A 23,953-nucleotide genomic window follows, 5' to 3' on the forward strand; every position below is an offset into this window, starting at 1 on the left:
GAGGGGACACAGGGCAGGGGCCAGAGAACCAGCCCACAGCCATACCTGCTTCTGGTGATTTGCTGGCCCCAGGGGCGAGGGGCACCGGGCTGACCTTGTCCTTGACACTGCTTGTCCTCAGATCATCAGCTTCCTTGGTATTTTACGGTTCTTCAGAGAAGTAATATATATATAAAGATTTATTAGAAGGAATTGGCCTACATGATCGTGGAGGCTGACAAGTCCTGTGATTTGCCTTCTACAAGCTAGAGAGCCAGTGGTTTCATCCAGTTTGAGTCAAAGGCCAGAGAGCCGGAGAGCCAAGTTGTAAGTTCCATCCAAGGGCAGAAGACCCATGTACCAGCTCAACTCTCAGGTACAGAGCAATTTCTCCCTTCCTCCACTTTCCATTCAGGCTCTCAACGGGTCGGATGATGCCCACTCCCCCAGCCCCCGCCACTGGGGAAGGTGAGCTACTGAGTCCACCAGTTCAAACGTTAATCTCATCCAAAAAAACCCGCAAAGACACACCCAGAAATGATATTTGGCCAAAAAGCTGGACACCTCATGGTCTGGTGAAGTTGACGCATAAAAGTAACCATCACACTTGGCCTGGGAGGCAGGGTGGTACAGTGGTTAAGACCAGACAGTGGGTTAGACTCTCACCTCTGCCATTCGCTAGCCACGTGGCCTCATCCCTAAAACCGGGATAATGATAGCAACTACTCAGAGCCCAGCCTTGTCAGCACTAAAGTTTCTGGTACACAGAAAGCATGCCGCGGGAAAAATGCTTGTCGTTGTTGTTGTTGTTATTATTATTATTATTATTATTGCCTCTGGGGGATTCAGAGTCAGGCATTTGATCATGGAAGTTCCACAGTGGGTTTCAAGGGCCCTTCTGTGGGTCTCTCATCTACCACTGCCTGGTGTTGGTCCCCCTGGCAAGCCCAGAGAAGCACACAGCCACCTGCTCTCAGGAAGCCTCTGGCCAGGCAGGAGCGGGTCCTGGATGACCGCACACAGACCCCAGTCGTGGGCCCTGCCTCCAGGAGGATGGGAGAGTCTCAGTGAAGAAGCAAGAACCATGCGGAAAATTAACCCAGATAGGACCTTCTGGGGGGGAGTCCGAGGGTCCCAGAGGATCCAGGAACCGGGGTGGGGGAAGATGCACCTTGAAGGAGGACAGATCCAGATCAGAAAAGCAAAGAGGCGGGAATTCCCTGGTGGTTCAGTGGTTAGGACTTGGTGCTTTCACACTTTCACTGCTGTAGCCTGGGTTCGATCCCTAGTCAGGGAACTAAGATCCTGCAAGCTGCGTGGCGTAAATGAAAGAATGAATGAATGAATGGAATGGAATGGAATGTGATGCTGATAAAAGGCTAAGCGGATCCAAAAGATGTTTCTGTTTAGATAAGCACCCTAACAATGACTATGACGATGCCCATCTTTAGAGACCACCTATCACCACCTGACACAGGATAATTTTTTTTTTAATTAATTAATTTATTTATTTATTTTTGGCTGTGTTGGGTCTTCGTTTCTGTGCGAGGGCTTCCTCCAGCTGCGGCGAGCGGGGGCCACTCCTCATCGTGGTGAGCGGGCTTCTCATTGTCGTGGCTTCTCCTGTTGTGGAGCACAGGCTCTACACGCGCAGGCTCAGTAGCTGTGGCTCACGAGCCCAGTTGCTCCGCGGCATGTGGGATCCTCCCAGACCAGGGCTCGAACCCGTGTCCTCTGCATTGGCAGGCAGACTCTCAACCACTGCGCCACCAGGGAAGCCCCAGGATAATATTAATAATGGCAAACATTAATTGTGCACTTACTGTATGCTGGCTTGGTCCTAATCTCTTTACATTTGCTATTTTTAATAGCAACCCTATGAGGTATGATTGTCCCCATCATCCCCCTTTTACAGAGGCGAAAACTGACTTAGGTCAAGTCGTCAGAGGGACCTCAGCTCCCAGGTTGGCATCCAAGGTCCCAAACAGTTGGGCCGAGTCCTACCTTCATAAATTCTGGCCACCTTGATCCCCGTCAGGTTTCAACACCCCAGGCAGGTCTCCTTCAGTTCCTTTCCTGCCGCCACTGCCAGCAAGGATTGAGACCTCCACCACACTATCTGCGGGGCTGCAGAAGTTCTTTTACCTCTCTGGCCTCAGTTTGCTCATCTGTAAAACAGAGATCATCATAGACCCTGCCTCACAGGTGGTTGTTTAAATAATGCATCTGAAACCTCAGCACCGTACTTGACATGTGTACAGAACATTCCGTGACAGTTGCTACTGAGACCTGCACTCCTGCTGCCAGAGATGTGATCATGGGAGGGGGTGTCAGAGTTTTCACCAAGGCTGAAAGCACCTACAGCCTTTCCCCGCAGCCTGGAACCCTCGGTCTGCTCACAACTAGTGGAGCTACTGACTGCAAAGAGACACAGAGACAAAAATGACCCTGGGGGTCCTAGCGGACCTTCTTCCTAATTCAGGGATATGTGGTAGGCAGCCTCTTGTACACCAGCCAATTCTCAGTGGTTCTGATGCACACACTTCATTTCATGGCACATTCCAGGATCTAGGCTTGCTGCTAGGTGCTGAGGGTAGATGCTGGGACGTGGTCCCCAGCTCCAGGGGAAAGAGCTGGTTGGCCCATCATGTAACCCAGGAGGCCATACCTGTCAGCTGTTGCACTGACCCCACCTGAAGACAGCTTCAAAGAGAAAGGAGAAGAGAAATAACTAGCGGTGGAGTGCCCCTCTGCACGGAGAGCCTTGCTTCCAGGACCCGAGAGTACAGCTCTGCCTGGGCTTTTGCAATAGTGCCATCTTTTGCTTTGCATCTCGCATTACCAATTTCTTCTGACCATCACCCTGGGATGTGATAGTGTCGTTCTCTCATAGATGAGGTGGTGGAGGTTTGGGGAGGTGGCATGACTTGTTCAGCGTCACACAGCTTGTAGTGGATGGAGCTGAGACTTCACACCCAGGCACGCTGGCCCCTAGCAGACACGTCCTGGAAGGAATCATCCCCCTGACACACACACCATCTCCTCTAGGCTACACTGAGAAGCCTGGGGCTGGTGACACAGACACTTGTGTCCTCCGCTCACCCCAGCTGGGAGAGCTGTCCCGTGACGGCCTTTGGAGTCAGTCACTGCAGCTGCCAAACACTCATTCTTTTACGCAGCAGTGTTTCTTGGCTGCTGTCTGCCGGGCTGTTGTCCTGCGACCCGGGTGTCTGCCGATGACCTAGAGCGTGCAGGAGGGCTTTTTGGTGTAAGCTCCTCGGGCACAGGGATTTTTGTCTGGTTTGTGCCTGCTGGTGGCATCCACGAATATTGGTTGAATGGCCAGTAGCAGGTACCAGTATGAGAAACAGATTGGGAACAGCTGGGGCTGCTTTCTTAGCTAGACAGTCAGGGAAGGCCTCTCGGAGACATTTGAGCAGCGTCCTGAGTGAATGAGTGAGTGCCTGCTGTGTGCCCGGCACCGTTCTGAGCCCTAAACTTGGATGATCTCATCCAGTCCTCACAATAACACCCTCAAGGACGGCTGCTGTGATCCCGTGTTACAGACGAGGAAACTGAGGCATGACAGTCATTGCAACTTGTTCTTGCAAAGCCAGGATTCGACCCAGACTCACTCTCTTCCCCAGGAACCTAAGCCACAGCTACAGCTCTGTGACGGCCATGCAGAAAGGGCCAGACCTCGGCCTCCTAGTCTCTGGCCATCTGGAAGTCAGGCCTTCGGCGACAGGGCCGTTAGACAAGGCAGGATGGTTGCCTCTCAATGCGGTCCCAGGCTGCACAGAGACCTTGAGTTTGGCTCTCGATTTGGTGGATGGGAAGACCATGGCTGGGTGGGTGGGCAGGGCCCCCTGCAGGGACCCTTCCTCTGGGGGAAAGACGCCTGGTGTCCTGAAATTGGCTCTGGCCAACAGAGGTCAGGCCCCCGATCCAGCCGGCTGTTCCTTGCCTGCTGGCTCTGCTGGGCCATCACAGCTGGAGACCATGGCCCTCGCCTCAGCATCACGGAGAAAACAGCTTACGCAGGAGGACCGGCCGGGAGCTGGGGCGGGAGTGACGGGCAGAGGACTGTGCTGCATTCAGACACCACAGCTAGTGGGGGTCCAGCCTGGCCCGTCGTCGGCTGTCACCCTGTGGGATGGTGGCAGGGCCCCGTGGCAGCCAAGGCAGCTTGGCTGCAGGTGCCTCCTCTGTCCCCGTTTTCCTGTGACACACACGTTACCAAACAGCAGAACAGAGGCCCAAACCCACTAATGACCCTAACTTTTATCAGGCTCCATTTAACTATTTCCCTCAAATGAAGTCATTTTAGTCTTTTTTTTTTTTTTTTTAATAAGTTTATTTATTTTATTTTTGGCTGTGTTGGGTCTTTGTTGCTGTGCACGGGCTTTCTCTAGTTGTGGCGAGCAGGGGCTACTCTTCGTTGCAGTGCGCGGGCTTTTCATTACAGTGGCTTCTCTTGTTGCGGAGCACGGGCTCTAGGCGCACAGGCTTCAGTAGTTGTGGCACACGGGCTCAGTAGTTGTGGCTCACGGGCTCTAGAGCACAGGCTCAGTAGTTGTGGCGCACAGGCTTAGTTGCTCCACAGCATGTGGGATCTTCCCGGACCAGGGCTCGAACCCGTGTCCCCTGCATTGGCAGGCGGATTCTTAACCACTGCGCCACCAGGGAAGTCCTTAGTCTTTATACCAATACTTTGACATGAGGAGTATTGATTCCCCCTCCATTTTAAATATAGAGAAATGAAGACTTGATAAGTTAAAAGAACTTACCCAGGACATTTGTTTGCTCATTTATCCGTTGAAAAAAATAACGGCTGAGCATCTACTAACAGTTTGTCTCTGTTCCAGTCTCCCAGCTAGTTTGTGGCAGAGCCAGGCTCGAACCCAGGGCTTTCTTCCTCCAGGGCACGAGCGCCCGGCCACCTGAGGTGCTGTGGGGCCTCCCTGCGTGTCCTCTGGTCTGGGGGTCAATGCCCTCTGGGCCAAGGGTAGGCCGCGCCCCGTGCCCGCGCCCCTTGTAACGCTGGCCTCTCGCCACAGGAGAGCGAGGACGCCGTCAAAGCCCTGGCCAAGGAGAAGGACCTGCTGGAGCGCGAGAAGTGGGAGCTGCGGCGCCAAGCCAAGGAGGCCACGGACCACGCCACAGCGCTGCGCTCCCAGCTGGACCTCAAGGATAACCGCATGAAGGAGCTGGAGGCGGAGCTGGCCATGGTGAGACCCCTCCCCCTCGCCCACCCAGGCCCGGTGGGGCATCTGCCGGAAGTGATGTCATGTGCTGGGAGACAGGGTGTGCACGTGGGTTCACCTGGGAGTCCAGAGTGGAGTCTGCAGGGGCGGGGCCGAGGCGGGGGCGGGGCCGAGGCAGGGGCGGGGGCGGGGCCGGGGCGGGGGCGGGGCTGGGGCCGGGGCGGGGTCTGGGACGCCCCCTCTGCTTGTTCGTGGCAACCACACCGCCTTTCATCCACCTGCCTGGGGCCGAGCGTGTGGGGATGCTGGGAAACCATCCACTAACCTTTGGGAGGAAAAACACCAAAAAATTAATAATGGTTATCTCTGGGTAGTAAGATCACAAGTGGCTTTTATTTCCTTTTTTTTTCCCCTATTTTCATCAGTCTTATTATATTACTTGGGTCTTCAAGGAAAAAAATGTTTTTTTCTAATCCAAAAAAATCCCTCAAAATACTTCTACTGTGTTTTCCTCGGAGATGGGCAGCCTGCATGTGGGGACAGAGAGTCTAGGTGGTGTTTCCCGGCCTGGCAGCAGAACTGAGGTCCAGAGCCCTGGAGTTCTGTTCTTCCTGCTCCTGTGTGACCTTGGTCTGCTCACTGAACTTCTCTGAGCTTCAGTGACCTTTATCTGGTCCTGGGGTGGAGGTGAGGGTCTTTATCCCACTCTGCCTTCCCCACGAGATGTTTGATCAACTTTAGAGAGCTCGTGGCTTAAAGGGCCTTTGAAACCACCATGGCTCAGTGTGACGGTGGCTGGCAGGAGAGTGTGCAGGGAACTCCCAAGGTGGGGGAAGCCTCGCATGGTTGTTAGCAAGAACTCGGCGTTCTCTGCAGAGCACTGATGCTGGCTAACAGTGTGGTTACCGCCATGGCTTCTGGGTTTGAATCCAGCCCCCATCGCTGTCTAGCTGTGTGACCTTGGGCAGGACCCTTCACCTGTCTGGGCCTCAATTCCATCAAGTGTCAATAGGGGTAATTGCCTATATCCCATAGTGCTCTTGTGAGGATTTCAATGAAACAATGCAAGAGAAGCACTTAGCCCAGCCTGTACATGGTGAGTGATGATATGACAACAGGGAGGTTTTCTATGGTCACTTCCTTCAGGAGCAGGGGTCACCCAGGGCAAGTCAGGATCTGTGGGCCTCTCCTGGGACCAATCCCGCCCGCTGCCTCCTGGGTCTCCTTGTCCAACCCTGACCCCTAGTGGTGAGAGCTGCCCAGGCTGGAGGAAGCTCCAGCTGCTGGGTCTCTCTGGGGTCTTCCCACCAGTGGGATCGGTGGTGCTGGCGGCCCTGCTGCCACGTGCAGCCCACACAGAAACCTTTCAAGCTGACGATCTGGGAAGGGAGTGCAGGGTGAGGTGAGACCTTTATTCTCCCAAGTCTTCCCAGCGTCCTGTGATGGACAGATGGGTCTTCCTTGCCATGGACCACTAACCTCAAGCATCCTGGGGAATTCTGGGGTCTTTCAGGATTGGGAGCCAGCTCACCTCTGCTTCCACTCTCCCCATGCCCGGATGACTCGACCTGCTTTAGTTCTGGCCTGCGAAACTCAGGTTCTTACCCCCTCCCTCTGGCAGGCATCAGGCCTCTGTGCTAAGTGTGAATAGTTAGGTGAATGTTTGCAGCTCAGGGTGGTGGGTTTGCTGTAACGTCAGCACAGGCACAGCCCGTGAGAGCCCCAGTGTTGGTGGGGCATCCACTTGCCTGGAGGTCCCCTCTGTTGCCCGCCATCTGCAGAATTTCACAGCCTGGAGGCTTCCAGGGCTGCCGGCTCTGGGCAGTGTTGTCCAGCTCCCCTCACTGCACTGCTGGCCAGGACGAGACTAGAGGGAAGGTACCTTCCCCGCGTGTGTGCCTGAGGTCCTCGGGTTGCAAGCAACAGAAAGCAGCTCGGGCTATCCGAGCATACAGGGTGCACTGGGAGGAGGTCAGGAGCTCACAGGGGCAGCGGGAAGGTGGAGGGCCAGGCTTGGAGATGGGCCGAAGCCAAGGCAGCCGCAGGGAGTGGGGAAGCCAGGATTCCATCTGGAATGGTCCACTCAGTGGCCCCTGCTAGGGAAGATGAACGCAAACCCTTTGGCCTCTGAATTTCACTTCAGTTTTCAGAAGTCTGATCTAGTACAGGGTATCCAAGTGGTCCATCTGGGGTCACTTGCTTACTCCTGATCTAGGAGTTCTGGCTGTGGCACTGGTGATAGGTAATTTCTTAAGTGACCTGCCCACAACACTGAAGCCATGGGGCAGCTTCCTGCGGAGGGGTGAGCAGGCCCTGCCCCAATTCAGAGATCACCCCTCCCCAACCCAGCCTCCGCTGGGTCTCCACACACCCTATGCAGCTGAAAAGGGCCGCTTCACTCGAGTAAAAGTCAAAGGACATTGGCTTCCCAAGAAGCAAACATCTCTCTTGGTGCTTGCTGATGGGCTCCAACACTCGGGGAGGGGACATTTCCTGATAACAACTTCTGGCCAAACTAGGCATTACCACGCATGGAGCAGTTTCACCTCTGTAGCCACACTGGCTCTGTGGAGACCACCCTGTGGTTTTTTTTTTTATTAAGTAAAAAATTTTCAATATGCTGTTTTATTGAGATATAATTCACATATTATAAAATCCGTCCTTTTATGACGTAAATTTAGTGATCTTTAGTACATTCACAAAGTTGTGCAGCCATCACCACTACCTAATTCCAGAACGATCTCATGACCCTAATAAGAAACCCACATCCATTAGCAGTCACTCCAGTGAGCTATGTATTCTTGTTGTGCCCATTTTACAGATGCGGAAACAGGCTCGGCGTGCAGGAGGCTCACCCAGAGCTGCCCAGAGAGTTGAGAGGCAGAGCTGGGAGGGGGGCAGTCCCCGTGCTCCGTGATGGGAGGCCTCTGAAAGGACACCCAGATGCTGGCCTGAAGGAGGCGCGTCCTCTTACCAGCCATCGCTCGTCCCTCAGGCCTTCCCCACCGGCCTCTCCAGTCACTGAGCAGGCGGGAGACAGGGCTGCCAGCCCCGAGATCACAGGCTCCCCCCAGGTGCTAGTCCTGCCCACTCTGCCCCCCGCCAGGAGCCTGGTTCCCGGTGACCTAGTTTTCTATCAACGCTCCCCAAAATGGGAGACTTCTTACGTTACTATGTACACTGTAGACGGGGCTTCTCACCCTCAACGCTGTTGACACTTGGGGCCGGAGAAGTGTATTGTGGGACCGTCCTGTGCATTGTGGGGTGTGCAGCAGTACCCCCGGCCTCCACCCACGAGATGCCTGTAGTTCCTCCCAACTGTGGGGAATAAAGTCTCCAGACGTTTCCCAGTGTTCCCCGGAGGGGGAGAGAATTCACGCCGGTTGAGAGCCACTCCTCTGTAAAGTGTGGGATTCCCTCGTCTCAGTGTCTGTCTCTGCCCTGGCCGTGCAGTTCTAACACAGCCCCAGTTGGGGTCCTGCGTTTTCTGTCTGTGTGATCTTTGACAGGTGACTTAACCTTTCTGAGCCTGTGTTCACACGTATCAGACCTTCCTCCTGGGGTGATTGTGAGGTGAGGTGACGGGAAATCGGGGCAGGCTCACCGTCCTCACTCAGTGGACGTTAGCTGTTGTTACGGATGTTGGAGACCAGCCTGCCCTCAGGCCGCGCCGGGACCAGGGGTCGTGGATTCTCACGTCCCGTCCACTAGCCAGTGATCTGGTGTCCTTGAGCTGCCTGGGCCTCAGTTTCCTCGTCTGTAAAAATGACAGCCGCCACAGGCCCAGGCAAGAGTAGGGCGTGGTGAGGGACCAGCGAGAGGCAGGGTCGAGCGGCGGGGGTCAAGGGTGATCGCGGTTTTTTTTTTTAACGGCCGTGCTCTGGGTTGGCACCACTCCTGCCCTCTCTCTGAGGAAACCAGCTGGCCACACAAGCACACCTCCCGGCCCCGGACCACTGCCATCCTGGCCCAGCAGACCAGCCCTTGCCCACAGCCAGCTCTGAACACTGGGTCTGAGCTCAGACCCCCCGGCCACACCCATGAGGTCAGGGCCCACCCGAGCCTGACACTGTCCCCCCTAGAGCCTCCCTCCACCCCCGGGCCTGCGGTTGTTGGCGATGGTGTGGAGCCAGTATTGCCTCATCGGCTCATGCTGGCACCTCCACGCTGGACCTGCGACTACTGCAGCCTGAGATCTGGGACAGGGTCGCGGCCAGTAAGCCCAGGAGGAGGATGGTGGAGTCAGCTTGTAGCTGGCGTCATGCCCCTTTGGTGCAGATGCAGCGTCTCTGCAGCTGGAGTCCACGGGAGCACGACCCTTCTCGTGTTTGCTTGGAAGGTTCCTAACCCCGGGATCCTCCCAGCCTTTGGCGGGAGAGACGTTCCCTAGCCAAGCTCAAATTCCTTGGAAAGCCGGTAAAGGGTCCCCTTTAGCCGCACTCACGGCATCCCTCCCGGGCCAGGCCAGCTCTCTGACTGGAAGTACCTCCTGGCCTCCAGGCAGCTAGGAACCTGAGGGTGGGGGAGGGCAGGGCCCCCGCGCCGCTCTCCCTTTCCACTTCCCAGATTGTCTGATCTCAGGGAGGCATAAATAATCCTAACAGCCTGCTACTTTTTGAACAGGACAATAGACCAGACAGTATCCTGGGCTTTCATGTGAATTATTCCACATCTGACTCCTACTTGTGAAATGGAAACTGTTTCATAATAACAGTCACCAACATTCATTGAGCTTTTTTTTTACCATCGGCTAAGCGCTCTCCATGGAACCCATGTTATCCCCATCAGACAGACTAGGGCATGAAGGCACAGAGAGGTGAGGGGCCTCTCTCAGGATCCCCCAGCTAGGAAGTGGCAGAGCTGGGATCAAATCCAGGCCGTTGGATGCCACAGCCTGGGCTCCGAGGCGCTGTGCCGGGCCACCTCATCCCACAACTTACCGATAAAAGTGATCCCTCTCAGTTCCCCATCTTACTGAGAGGACCTTGAGGCTCAGAGTGGTGGAGTAACTTGCTCCAGATCACACAGCAAGTCAAATAGTAGAAGTGGAGTTTGAACCCAGTTCTGTCTGACTTTTGTCACATGAGGGTGTTTGAGCCAATTCTCCAATTCCCAGGAGCTCAGCACTGCGGGCTCAGGGTTCTCAGCAGGGGGTGGAGGCGCAGAGGGAGCTCCCAGCATTGAATTGCATTTAATGGAAGAGAGTAGTAGAGAACTGCTGTGCAGACTGTCACAGGAAGATGATTCAATGCAGCAACGAGAGACAGAGAGAGAGTACATGCACGTATTTTAAGTTAGACCTTACATGCCTTGTCTGCAGTTCACGTCTCTGTTTCGCTCTGTCTCAGAGGTTCAAACTCATGAGTGGACAGTTTGTGAGAGGTTCCTGTGCTCAGAATTCACAGGCACACCTGCCCCATCCTGCAGGACTAACCGTAGGCTCCTCCCCATTGTCAGGCAGCGATGATTCCAAGCCGCCTGCTGAGTTAGAAGGTGCTGCTCTCAGGCCCAGACAGCAGGGAGGTCCACCTGGAAGAGGGAAGCCAGGTGGGGACAGGAGAGCAATCCTGCCCAGGCCTCTTCCTCGTGCCTTCCTGTGCTGCCCCAAGGGGCTGCTTATTTCAGCAGGCGACTTGGACTTGCCTGTGCTTTCCACGTGTGTGGCTGGGGATGTCTGCAAGAGGGCAGAGCTGAGGGTTAGATCGCACGACGGCAGACTGACTGGGCGCTCATTTCCCACCCACGTCCACCTTCCTGGCAGCCAAGATGGATTGGACAGGAGGCAGCAAGGGAGTGGGGCAGCTGCCCGCAGGGAGCGGTGCCAGGATGGAGGGCTCGGAGGCCAGATGCACAGACACCTGGAGGGGAGAGCAGATGTGGTCCTGAGTGAGATGCGGTGGTCCAGGAAACATGAGTCCATGACACTGGACCTGCAGCAGGCACATGGCAGCTCCAAGGCACAGCCAGCCTGCCTCCTTCCTTCGGCAGGAGGATCGCTCCGCTGTTCCTGTAGTAAACTAGCAGAGTTGCTTCCCTGGGCCGTCCGCCTGGACACGGCAGAAGCCTGCTTCCATTTCCTCTGCAGATTTTTACTGAGTGCTTCACTGAATGTGCCCAGCCCCAAGCCAGGTGCTGGGGATCCCGTGGTGACCAGCCACGCCCCACTCTCTGCCTCGTGGATTCAGAGTCTGCATCACTTGTGCTGGTTATTTCCTTGCCCCAGAGGAGCGTGGACACCATAGAAACCACATGGGGCTCCCAGGCTCCCAGACTTGGGCCCCAACTTGGACATTGTGCCTGCTGTGCACTCTTGGAGAAGTCACTTAACTTCTCTGAGCTTCTGGTTTCTCCTCTGTCAAGCACAGCTAATCCTACACTCCCTACTTGAGACCCAGGGCTGTTGCACTGAGCACATGATAGTTTTCTAAACCAGGCAGAGATTATTACCTGGCTTGGGGGGTGGGGCTGACTCCAACTTGGCCTCCCTCTGCCGTGTGGGTTTATATTCCCTGGGGGCTGGCAGTGGAAGGGGAGTGATTTCATAGACTCCTGGGGTATCCAGGCTAGAGGGAGCCCTAAAGGTTGGTCCAGGCTTTTCATTACACAGATGGGGAAAGTAAGGCTCGGAGAAGGCAGTGACTTGTCTAAAATAACACAGCTGGTCAATGTGATGAGGGTATATCAGGCTTTAGGTCAAGAACTTCATTTCTCAGCTAGAATCTCTTTCTCAAGGACCTCTGCTCTGCATGGAGGAGCCCAGGGCCTTGGGGGAGGTATGGAAAGTTCTGGAGCTAGGAGAGAGATGAGATGAGGTTTTTCCATTTCATCTGTGTTCATCTTAGGGGCAAAGCCAGCACTCATGGTGGCTCTGCCATCTGTAGTGACCCCCAGATTCACTGGGAATCTCAGTGCGAGGCCCTTGGGCCCCTCCCCGTGTGCCCCCTCTCCCCTGGCACGAGCCTGGGGAACCAGTGCGGAAGTGGAAATCGACTATGAAAGAAAGAATACGCATTAATACATTTCTAATATGTATCCTTTTTCTCCCCCAAATAATTTGAGATCACTTCTGACACAACCCCACATACCCTGGGGGAGATAACCCAAAGCTGGGAGAGACCTCAGTCACAGGACAGAGAAAGGAAGAGCTCTCTATCCCAGCTGCCCGAACTCAGCCCCATGCTTGTCCCTGGGTTTCCTTGTGTCCCACGTATTCTCACGTGATCCTGAGAGCCAGGTTGCGGGTCTGCCCTATCCCCAGCCTGTGTTGCATAGCACCTTGTGAAGGGGCCTTCGAAGGTTGAATTTGGGAGGAGGTAAGGTGCTGAAAGGCAAAACACCATTTTCTTACCATCTCGTTCAAATCCCAGCTGGTTCTTGGAGAACCCGAAAGAATGGGTGTTAAGTGTGTCCTCGGTCCCCCTTTGTGGTCTCACTTTGTGTTGGCAGGAACTAAGGGGTAACTAACCCCAAAGCAAACCCTCATGTGAGGTACTGATGGGCACGCAGTGCAGAGCCAGAGACGCCCTGGTACTGAGGTTGGGTTCGTGGCTTTCTCACGATGGTGGGTGATGGCCAAGCAGTAGGCCGAGAGGTCCCCTTGACCACGTCGTCTTCTTCCTGTCCCCCGGCTCTCTCTCTCCAGGCCAAGCAGTCCTTAGCCACGCTGACCAAGGATGTCCCCAAGCGGCATTCACTCGCCATGCCGGGCGAGACGGTGCTTAATGGCAACCAGGAGTGGGTAGTGCAGGCGGACCTCCCACTGACCGCAGCCATCCGGCAGAGCCAGCAGACTCTCTACCACTCACACCCCCCCCACCCTGGGGACCGGCAAGGTGAGTCCGGCCCAGCCACAGCTCCGGGGGTGTCTCAGGAGGCCATCTGGCCCACTGGGAGGGGCAGCCTCTTTATTCACTCTATAGCTGCTTTTAGGGGGGCGTGGGGCAGTGGCCATGACTCAGGGGACTGAAAAGTCTAAGAGGTGGACCTCAGGCATAGCTGGTACCAAGGTTCAGACAATACCTGGGTCTGTCTGACTCTCTCCATCCACCTCTCAGCTCTGCCTGCCTCCATTCGACCTCATCTTTAGGCCACCTCTTTTCACAAAGCAGAAAACAGTCTCCAGCAGTTTCAGGCTTTTAGAGCCCTTGAAGCTCAAAAGTCTTGAGACAGAGAAATCTTTCTCTGTGTGGATAGTAAATCCCAAAGAAGGACTCTGATTGGCCAGCCAGGGTCACATGCCTACCTCTGGACCAATCACTGTGTCTGGCAGTGGATGCACTGATTCTCCAGTCTAGGTCACATGGGCGTCCTTTGGCAGAGGAGACAGTGAGAGCTCCTTGATTGACAGCTCCAGGTAATCACTGGATGTGTGGGAGGGCCAGAAATAAGTGTTAGGGGTGTTTGCTGCAGGCACTGAGGGGAAGAGGGGCCCAGCCTGTGGTGAGCATCTGTACCCATGGGCCACAGTAGAAGCCCCAAACTCCTCTGTACATCTGCGGCCCACTTGGCTCCATTTACTGTCCCTCCTATGAGTGGTCGCGTTTGTGTGACAGATGCAGGTTGGCGACAGGCAGCTGGCTTCTGGAGCCCGTGGGTCCTGCTGTCACCTAGCTGGGAACCCAAGTCCCTGACTCCAAAGCCCCACACTCCTCCGTATGACCATATGGCCATTGGCAGCAAGGATTATCTTTCTCAGTAGTGTAGCCCTCCCTGCTCACATGCTGCCTGCACACAGTAGGTCCTCAGTCTTGTCGAGCAGAAAGTGCTTCCTCCATCCAGCGCCTGCAGACAGGAGAGCGCTCTGCTGGGGGACTTGGGTGGGCTTCCAGGAATTCATCTACTATTGATTAAGCACCTACTACACACCAGGCACCGTGAGCTCTGGGGTTGGACATGGCTAAGACACCCACACTGCCTGCCTTCATCAAGCTGGCACTGTAGGTGTGAAGACAGAAAACACACGTAACTAAACTGACAAAGAATGATTACAGGTTATATTCAGTGCAGGGAGAGAAATCAACGGAAAACAGGTGCTTTGATGGGAAAGAAAAGACAGTGGGGAGAGCTGATAGTAGGGGGAGGTTTCTCTCGGTACAGGCTGAGACTTGAAGGATGAGAATGTGCCTGATGGGCAGCAGGGCCAGCGAAGGGTGAGGCAGGAGGGAGATGGCGCGTGTCGGGCACCATCAGAAAGCTGGTGTGACGTGAGCCGAGGCTGGTGGGGTGGGCGGGGCTGTATCCCCTCGGCTTGGAGGAGGACCGCACGTATCTACCCCCAGGTGAAGAGAGATCGGATGCCTGGCTCTCATGGCAGTGAGGAGAGGAGGCAGGGAGGCCCTCTGGGAGGCCGCCAGGGTCTTCTAGGCAAGAGAGGCTGGTGGCCTGGGCTTGGGTGGTGGCAGTGGGGCTGGAGAGAAGTGGTCAGATTTGGGGCTGTGTTTGGAGGTGCTGCTGCGGATCGGGTGTGGGGTGAGTGGGTGGGAGAAAGAGAGGAGCTGGTGGTAGCCTCGCGGCTTCTCTCTTGGGAAGCTGGTACTGACCATGGGTTAGGACTGCACCAGGCCTAGGGAACATCCAGGTGGCTGGAGCACTGTGAGGACAGTCACTGAGGCCCCTGGAGACTCCTGCCCCTTCCCCTTCACCCTGGTTAGGAGGGGGCCTAATTGGATCCAGGGGCTGGAGATTCTTGCTGGCAGTGGCTCTCTGGTGACCCGTGGTGCTGTGAAGTAGAAGGGCGGAGAGCTGGGCAAGTCTCTTCTCTACGTCTCAGTGTTCCCATCTGTATAATGGGGGCGTTGGGTGGACTGACCTGCAAGGCAGTGAAGGCAAGGACATTCTCTCCATCCCCCACTCACCAGCTGTCCCTGCTTTCCAGCGGTCAGGGTGAGCCCCTGCCACTCCCGGCAGCCCTCCGTCATCTCCGACGCATCTGCCGCCGAAGGCGACCGGTCGTCCACGCCAAGCGACATCAACTCCCCTCGACACCGGACGCACTCCCTCTGCAACGTAAGGCCAGCAGCAGCAGGGCCTGGGCCTTGGGCCCCGCCCGGAAACCACAGGGGTGGGAGTGGAGGGGGTGAAGACCTACCCGCTGTTTCCTCTCTTCCACCCAGGAAGCATTCTGGCGAAGGCATTTCCTGTTCTGTTCTTTCCTTTTGCAAGAAGAGATGGATGTGGGGAGAGAAAGAAATGAGGCCTGTTGGCTCCTTGTGTCCGGGAGGGCAAGGAAAATCCAGAGGAAGGCAGGCCTGGGTCGGCCTCAGGGTCTGAGCAGCCTGGGCTTATCTCTGGTGGGCTATGTCTGGGACCGTAGGCTTCTCCTCCCAGACCATACCTTCCAGGGCTCAGGACCTCACCACCACCGCTGTTTCCCTGTAGAGCCAGCTCTTGGTCCTGCAGGAATGAGCCGGATTTTTTTTGAATCTCCAGGAGTTTTTGCACATTTTGCCTCTGGAGAGGCATCCGGTGAATTTGTTCTTAAGTTATGTTTGCTTTGCTTACTTAATCACAGTTCTTGATTTCATACTGGGTCCCAGCTGCCAAGAGGCACAGGTCCGTAGCCACCTAACTCTTGGTGGCTGGTGGGACAGACAGGCTCCCCAGGAGTGAGGGGGTGAACGAAGGTGGGTGGTCAAGCATCTGAGGACAGGAAGACGCCACGTCAAGGCTCTAATGTGAAACACTGGGGTCAGGATGTGGGGACCACTTTTCACAAGTGTTCCATCACACGATTGATAATCCGGAGGGCTCCCTTGCCGCGACCTAAAGACACGGTAGAGTCGGGTCCTCAGATGCACAGGAAGCCTTTCTCAAAAACTCAGTCAATGTTTTATTAACCAGCGAGATGGATAATAAACAAGAAATGAGGTGGATATACTGCAAAAGAAAGACAAGATAACCATTACTTGCCAGTGGGATGATTATCTACCTGGAAAACCTCAAGAGAATAACCAGAAAAGCCATTAGACTAATAGAAGTACAGAACGGTACTGGTAGAATATCAATTGATAAAAATCAGTAACTATTCTATATTAGTAATCCCAATGGAAGCATTTTTTTTCAAATCTATAATAACAATGAAAAGCACTTAATAAAAATAGCTAAGACTAAATTTGAAATAAGTTGCCTCAGCGTGGTGACATGGACAACAGAGGCTGCTGGCCGGGGCCTCACAAAGCCACGTCAGGATGGGGAGGAGGTCACTTCAGGCCTGAATCCCTCTCGGGGCTGGGATTCTGTTTTAACTGGGGCTTTAAGGAAGCAATCTGTTCTTCTCTTGTTCCCAGGAGAGAACCCTGGTGACAAAGGCTGTCCTGACAGAACCAAGGCAAGGAAGGTGGGCCAGTAGAGGGGCCTCTGACGTTACTCTCTTGTTCTGAGGGACCACTGTTGAGTTATACCTACAGCCAGCAGTGCCCTTTGTTCTTAGTGTGGGCCAGATACCCCATAGCATCTGAGAATACCTTCTCAAGGGCCATACTTTGTCTTCCCATGGGGGGCCCACAGGGGCTTCGACAGCCAAAATGCTGCTGGAAAATCCATTCTGCAGAAAGGGTTCTTTAAAGGCCTCTTGAATTGCATCTGGCTCAGACCTAGCCTGTTGCCCAGCTTGGCCTTGGCACACACCTGAGGCTACAGGCAGCAGATACGGCATATTTATTCCCAAGCTCACTTTACACAGGGCCCTGGTGCCAAGCAATGGGTGCTTTGATAAGCCAGTTGTCTACACATAGGCATTTCAGTGGGCTCTGGCCTCATTCTCTTCCCCATAAATTTGGCAAAGATGGCCTTGTACAGGGCCAACCTACCTTAGTTGCGTGCCAAATAGGTTCTGTTTGCAAACCTTGAGATGGGACTAAAGACTAAACTACCATTTGTTCCATCCCCACCCTCCCTCAACCACCTTCATCCCCCATCTCAACAGATGTGCACACAGGTAAGCCAGGAAGAGCCTGAAAATAGCTCCAGGTAACCATCTGTGCTCAGGCATTTGGCCTGGTACCAGCAGGAACAGCCTGACCTGGAGTAAGGACCTCCCCATCCTTTCATGCTCTAGTCACTTATTTAGAGCAGAGGTGGGGACTCAGCACAGAGAGGCTGGAGAAGATTGATGGACATTGGCTCAGGTGACACATGCTTTATTTCTTGCCTTTTGCCTGCAATTCTGGAAGTGACCACCAGGGGTATCCCTAGTAATGACTTTTGTGATCCCAATGATGTATGGTACCCACCCCCAGGCAGGACAGACTGATTCTGGGATGTGGTGAGGGCTTTTGCACACTCACAGGAAGGAGCACTAGACCAGGGAGAACCAGACGGTCTTGAATTTGAGTTGTAGCTCTGGTTTTAATTAGCTCTATAATGTTGGACTGTCTGGAACCTCTCTGTGTACCTGTAAATCAGGCTAATGAGCCCTGTCTGGCCCTCCACAAAGTAAGAGATTCATTGTGTTGTTTGTGGGGGAAATAAGAAGCTACATAGTCTCCCAAGTCTTCCTGTCCCAAAATTCTTTATTTTTGTTTTTTCTATAAAATTGTACTTCTTTATGAAAAGCACCAAGTATAACCAACTTCAGTTCTAACTCTATGGACCAATTGGGAGAGGAACTTAGAAGACTTTGAGTGACTGATTTGTTGGTCAGAGGGTGTTAGGGGTCAAGAAGCCAGAGCAGGCAGGAGAGCACCACAGGGCCTCTGGCCAGGACCCCTGGTCCTGGCAGCATCTTCATGAACCCCAGGTGTCGTCATTGAGCCATTTGGAAGTGTCTGCTTCAGGGGTGGAGGGTGGATTCCCCAGTACAGAGGCAGGGCGGTCCCTAGGGGATGGCTTCCTTCCACAGAAGACCCCATGCTCCACAGGCCACCTCTGCTCTCATGTGTTATGTGTCTTTGCTGTTTCATCTTCCTCTTCTCCTTTGGCTACAGGGCGACAGTCCCGGCCCGGTTCAGAAGAACCTGCACAACCCCATTGTACAGGTAGGTGTGCCTTCCCTGGCCACTCAGGCCCTCCCTCCACCCCACCTTGACCGTGACTTCACCCTTTTTCTCCTCGGCCCTCAGCACCACCACGTCCATACTTGGCCACCCAGGGCAGACAGGAGTTAAGCCACTACCTCAGTCACACATGGGTCGGTGCCCCAGCCAGGCTCAGCACCTGAGTCTGCCCTTCCATGTCGTCTTCTGGATCTGTGGACCTACTAAGTGCATCACGCATCCCGGGAGAGTGTCTTCTCCTGGCAGCCAAAGGCTAATGACGTGGGCCCTGGGCTCTTTGGGCCCCTTGCTGCAGGAAACTTTTTAAAATTCATTTTTAACCTTTCAATACTCTATCCTCAGAGTGAGAAGGGGGCTGTAGGGAGGAAAACAACATGAATTTGACGGTCAGATGGGGTCTCTGACATCAGCTTTCTAGTCCTGGGGTTCCCACATGCTGGTCTTCCGGACTGCTCGTCTGCATCAGGGTCCACCAGTGAAGATTTTTCTAATGCAGATTCCTGGGCCCTTCACCCCAGAGATTCTGATCCACCAGGTTGGGGGAGGGGGGGTGGCTGGAATTCAGGTAATTCTGACATGGTTTGGGGAACCATTAGTCTAGTCTAACCTCCACCTTTTTGACCGATACCACCACTCTGCATCTTTGTATAAACCATTTGACAGTTTGCAAAGCTCTCCTGCAGACACCACCCCAGTCCCGTAGTTACCCCGACAGGAGGACCTCCTCCACATCATCATCATCATTGTCTTTGTCGTTATTGTTAACAATCCCCCCATGTCACAGACGAGAAACCTGGGCTCAGAGAGGCTGGGGGCTCTCCACGTTTCCATGGGTAGTGACATAATTGGGATTGGAACCCAAACCCCTGCCTCCCCGCTCTGCCGAGGCCAGTCCTGCTTCTTGTCTAGGGCCTTAAGGTCTGGGGTCCTTGCTCTCGGCTGACATGAAGCTCAGGTTTCCTCCTTCCTGGTTTTCCCGGCTCTCCTAGGCCCCCTTTTCCAAGGGGACTTTTTCCTCAGTGAACTTAATACACTTGCGATGCCCCCTCCAGATGGGCCCTGTGGTCAGCCGTGGCAGCATGAGTGGACGCGATTCTGCAAGCCCTCCACGAGCACCGGAAGGCTGTAGGCAAACTGAATTTAAATGATGATAGTACAAACCCCTCCAGCAGCCGTTACGAATGCTGCTTATGTGCCAGGCGCTGTTCTAAGCGTTTTTACCCTCACTTTAGCAACATCCTCATGACAGTCTTGGATGCGTCCTAGTGTCGTCCCCGAGAGATTCTGTAACTGGCCCAAGTCCGCTCAGCGAGTGAGGGGCAGACCCTGGCATCCTTACCCACTGGTGCCCCCCACCAGCCATCCCCCGCCCCCCACCCCTCCCTGTCTTCTGCCCCAGCTCAGCTTGCCTTTGTTCTTCTCCTCTCTACCTCTGCCACTCGGCCTGACTCCTCAGTCACTAGAGGATCTTGAAGACCAAAAACGGAAAAAGAAGAAAGAGAAGATGGGATTCGGCTCCATCTCGCGTGTCTTCGCCAGAGGGAAGCAGCGGAAGTCCCTCGACCCCGGCCTCTTTGATGGTACCGCCCCTGATTATTACATAGAGGAGGACGCGGACTGGTGATACCCGCCTCCCTTCGCCTGCTGCCCGGCGGGCGTGTCTGTGCGTGTGGACGTGCGTGCGAGCGGGGAATGCGCGGCTGGGCGTGCGTGGCGGTGCGTGTGCGCGTGCGTGGGAGCTCTCGCGCACGTGGGCGGGGGGGGTGCGGCTGAGCCCCACTCGCGTGGGCCCCTCCCCGGCGTCACCACCTCTGTAATTGATGTACATACTACAAACGTGTGTGAACCTGTCAACTCTCTGTTGTCCTCGGAGCGATACAGTTGTGTTGTTAATCTGGGTTTGTTTTTGTTTTTTTCAATGTTTTTTTTTTTCGCTTTTTGGTTCGTTGGGGTTTTTGTTTTTTGGTTTTTTTTGGTCCCTTCCCCCCTTCCCTTTTTACGAAACTTGAAAACTTGAAGGACTGCTGTGTATTTGTAAATAACAAAACTATTGTGCACTCCGTGCTTGTAAATGTCCCTCGTCCGAACTGCTACTTCTGGAGCCCGTCTCCCCGAGGATGTAGTCTGTGTTTGATGTTCCCCCCACGCCACCCCGCCGCCCCCCCGTCCCCCCGGTGTGAACGTGTGGGACCAGACCCTGTTCTCGGGGTGCGCCCAAGTCACTTTAACCCCCAAACGCCATCGTCATCAGGGTAAGGTCCACTCTCCGCGAAGACTTGCGAGCCCAGCCCAGGGGCCCTGTCTTGTCTCGGTTTGTCAGAGGCCAAAGGGGCTCTTTCTAACGGCCTGCCAGTTTTTAAATTGCGTTGCCGTTTCTTTCTTTACGGGGAAAAGAAAAGAAAATTGTTCCGTTTAATTTATTTGCACAAGTGCAGAAGACTTATTCTATCTAAATTATTACGTAAATATTGGAATGTATATTTTTCCACGGGGGGCGGGTGGGAGGCGGGTTCTCTGTTGACTTGTCTGTTCTATGATCATGCTGCTGCCGAGCTGTGCAAGGTAGAGTTTAGGGTGGCCAGAACCCAGGGACCATTGGACTTCCAAGCTTGCTTTTTTCCGTTCTTTCTTCTTCTCTCTCCCCCATTCTCCCATCCCTGCATGGGAGTGCGCTCCGCCTTTCTTCCCGCCTGTAGCTCTCTCCAGGCCTTTCTATATATATATTTATTTATCTGAAATAACAGAGCACTGACCTCAGTGAACAGAGTGCCTGCTGTCGTGGTCACCTTCTCTTGAGTCTGTCTTTTGAGAAAGGCTGCTGCATACAGGGCGAGACAGCCGACCGCATGACCACAGGGTACGACCACAGGGACCCTCGGCCCGAGTGGGTTCCCCGAGGGTCCTGGAGCGGCACGTGTTCCTCGCTGCAGCTGTGTCTCTCTCATCCTTGGTTGATTCTGCATGTTGGCCGGGCAGGTGTCATGGGGGAGGCGCCCATCTCAAGGGGCGGCCTGTTGGGGGCACAGCGTCCAGCACCAGCACCTCTGCCCTCCCCATTCTGCTTGGTTCCTCCAGCCACATCTCACAGAGTCTCTCGGGATCCCTCGGGCCCTCCTCCAACTTGTCACAGCAGCCTGAGCCCGCTCACCCGAGGAGAGAAGGGCTGGCAGGAACATCTGCCTATTTGGAGAGCAGTGTTGGCCCCGGTGAGGCTTCACCAGCAAAGGAACCGTGAGCATTGTAAACGCCGGGTGATGGAGAACACGTGAGCTTCTAAGCCAGGGCCTCCCGCAGTCTGAAACTAGCTTTCTCTTTTCTTTTAACCTGTGAATCCCCGCCTCTGCACCACCTTAAATACTAACAGCTCAATTCACACACCCTCTAAACAACAGTAGTTGTGCTTTCTGCTAGCAGTAACGTTTTCAGCTCTTACCAAGAAACAAGGAGAATTCTAAATGCTGGAGCATCTCTTATCAGAAGGGATAGGGTATTTTGTCCAAAGTCTCTAAAACAAACAGAAAAGCCCCAGTCGGCTGCTCCCTTTCCTTCTGACCTGATGGGGGGGGTTGGAAAGGAGTAGGCAGGGTACCTAATAAGGATCTTTCTGGCCTTTGGCTGAGCCGTTTCACCCAGCCTGGCGGCGAGGGAGAGCGGCCGGAGCTGGCATCTTTCTCTGCAGAGAGATATTTTAGGAAATACTTTTCTCCCCCCATGAATTTTTTTCTTTTGGTTGATTTTTATTGTTTGCCCTTTATTTACAAGAAAATAAGATTGCAACCCCTCCTGGTAATGATTTAGTAGTTCATTTTCATTTCAGTTTTTGGAAATTAGGAGATAATTCTGAGTTACTAAGGATGATTTATTTAAGAGAACTACGTCAAATAGCGAATGAGTTATGGGTAACAGTAGATGAAAATAACCTTTCCCGTGGGAAAGGTTTCTCAAAGGCATGGATGCAAATATAAAATATTAAAAAAAAAAACTAAATAAAGCTTATTTTAAAATATGATCGAATTCTATGTTATTTGATTGCTTCTATCTTACTCCGGGTGGGAGGCAAAGCCTGGCATGACCTGCTCCTTGGAATTCCAGGGCTGGGTCCTGAGGGGGTGATGGGAGGGGCCGAGGAAAGCTGGCTGGATTCTGGGCCCATCGAGGGGCTGAGGCCGGGGTGGCCTCCCAGAAACATCTCATCTTTGCCACCCTGGCTGTAATTTGGAGGAGCCGTCAGCATCCAGGGCAGCCCGTGGTCCTAATGCACCACCTCCGAGCCTGGCGCCCTGAACCCTGCGTTCTCCAGCCCAGTGGCCCCAGTCAGCTTTCATCTGCTTCCTTCTCCCCCTTGGCGCTCCTTCCAAAGACCCAGAGCGGGACCCCATGAGTTTGGGGCATATTACTTCCTGCAGACCTCAGTGGGCCTCTGCATTGTCCCGACTTTCCCCGCCATCCCTGGGGACTGAGAGGAGTTAGAGAGAAATTAAAGGAGCCCCAGGGCTTCCCTAATGAAGCCAGAGTGGGCCAGGCTTTTCCAAGACCCGAGATTCACCAGATGCAAAGCCAGTCCTGCCCCCGTGAAACTCAACAGTGTGGCCTGAGAAGAGGCCACCTGGATACCCCAATCCATGATCACAGCCAGTGCCTTCAACCTCGCTCTCCCAACTTAACAACAAATCCTGTCCAACAGTAAGACTGACGGAAGACTAGCCTTTTAACTCCCCTTGCATTTCTGCTAGAAGAGAGCTCAAAGCACCGTAATGTATAGACCATGCCGAGAAGTTACAGAGCTCAGGACTGCAAGGAACTTAGGGGCATCTACCCCAGCAGCTCTCAACCTGGCCACACATTAAAATCACCTGCCGAGCTTTCTAGAAAAAATTACCAATGCCAGGTGCTACACCCCTGAATCAGAGTGTGGTTAAACCTTCTCTGGTGCAGCCAGGATTGAGAACCACTGGGCTGATGTGAGGAGGGCAAATGGCCCCAAACACACATGCCACAGCTTCCCTCACCCTGACCTCAAGCAGACATCACTAATCAATTAAAGAACCCTTCCTACCCAGCCCAAAGTGGCCTTTAATTTTTTCACTTTACAAAGCCTCAGACAGACACCGCCAATCAGTCAGAGTTGGCGTCCAAGGAAAAAAGCCTGTTTGCCTTCACCAAACTAACCCAACCCACTACGCCTGACAGATGGGGGAAACTTTGTCCCAGAGAGGAGTGATTTGGCCAAGATCCTAGCTATCGCTCCTTCAATCCCGTGGCCTTCTCAAGGGCCAGGCCACACCTGATTCAAATCCGAATAGCTCTACTCAAAAGCCACACTACCTCCTTTGTTAATCTTCTCCAGACCTTGCCCCAATTGGTCCAACTTCAAGTGTCACTATTAGTCAGAAATTGGAGTAGGGCTGCCCCGGCGGCAGGGCCGGTGGACAGTTGCACAGGTTGTACACTGCATTACCCCTGTATGGACGGTGCCCTGAGCTGTGCAGTGCACAGCCTGCATGGCTGTCCTTAGTGGCCCTCCTGCGTGCTCTCCTACCCGTGCTGGCAGGTTCTAACTGGCGTAACCTAACAGTAGTAATAACAATAATAACATCTAACATTTGTTGGGCACTTACTATGGGCCAGGGTCCATGCTGCGTGCTTGACGTGTATTAACTCAGTTAATCCTCCAACGGCTCCATGATCGATGAATAAACAGGCGAAGTAAATTGTCCGGGTCAAGGAGCCAGGAAACAGTAGAACTGGGCTTCCAACCTAGAGAGTCTGTAGTGC

General features: G+C 54.0%; 1 protein-coding gene across 3 annotated transcripts in view; it reads left to right on the forward strand.

Annotated features, from left to right (window-relative positions):
* The window catches only part of KAZN (kazrin, periplakin interacting protein), a 462,050-nt gene that overhangs the window by 397,312 nt on the left and 40,785 nt on the right, over positions 1–23,953 (forward strand). For 2 of the 3 annotated variants that reach the window (XM_036861208.1, XM_036861217.1), the window contains 5 exons: positions 5,040–5,210; positions 12,829–13,018; positions 15,061–15,191; positions 18,110–18,160; positions 19,635–19,758. In XM_036861208.1, coding sequence (XP_036717103.1) covers positions 5,040–5,210; positions 12,829–13,018; positions 15,061–15,191; positions 18,110–18,160; positions 19,635–19,758 — 667 coding nt within the window. Of the gene's footprint in view, positions 1–5,039; positions 5,211–12,828; positions 13,019–15,060; positions 15,192–18,109; positions 18,161–19,634; positions 22,185–23,953 lie in introns of those variants that run through there. The other variant, XM_036861227.1, reaches the window with a different exon arrangement.

Source organism: Balaenoptera musculus, chromosome 1, assembly GCF_009873245.2.
Source record: "Balaenoptera musculus isolate JJ_BM4_2016_0621 chromosome 1, mBalMus1.pri.v3, whole genome shotgun sequence".
Lineage (NCBI taxonomy): Eukaryota > Metazoa > Chordata > Mammalia > Artiodactyla > Balaenopteridae > Balaenoptera > Balaenoptera musculus.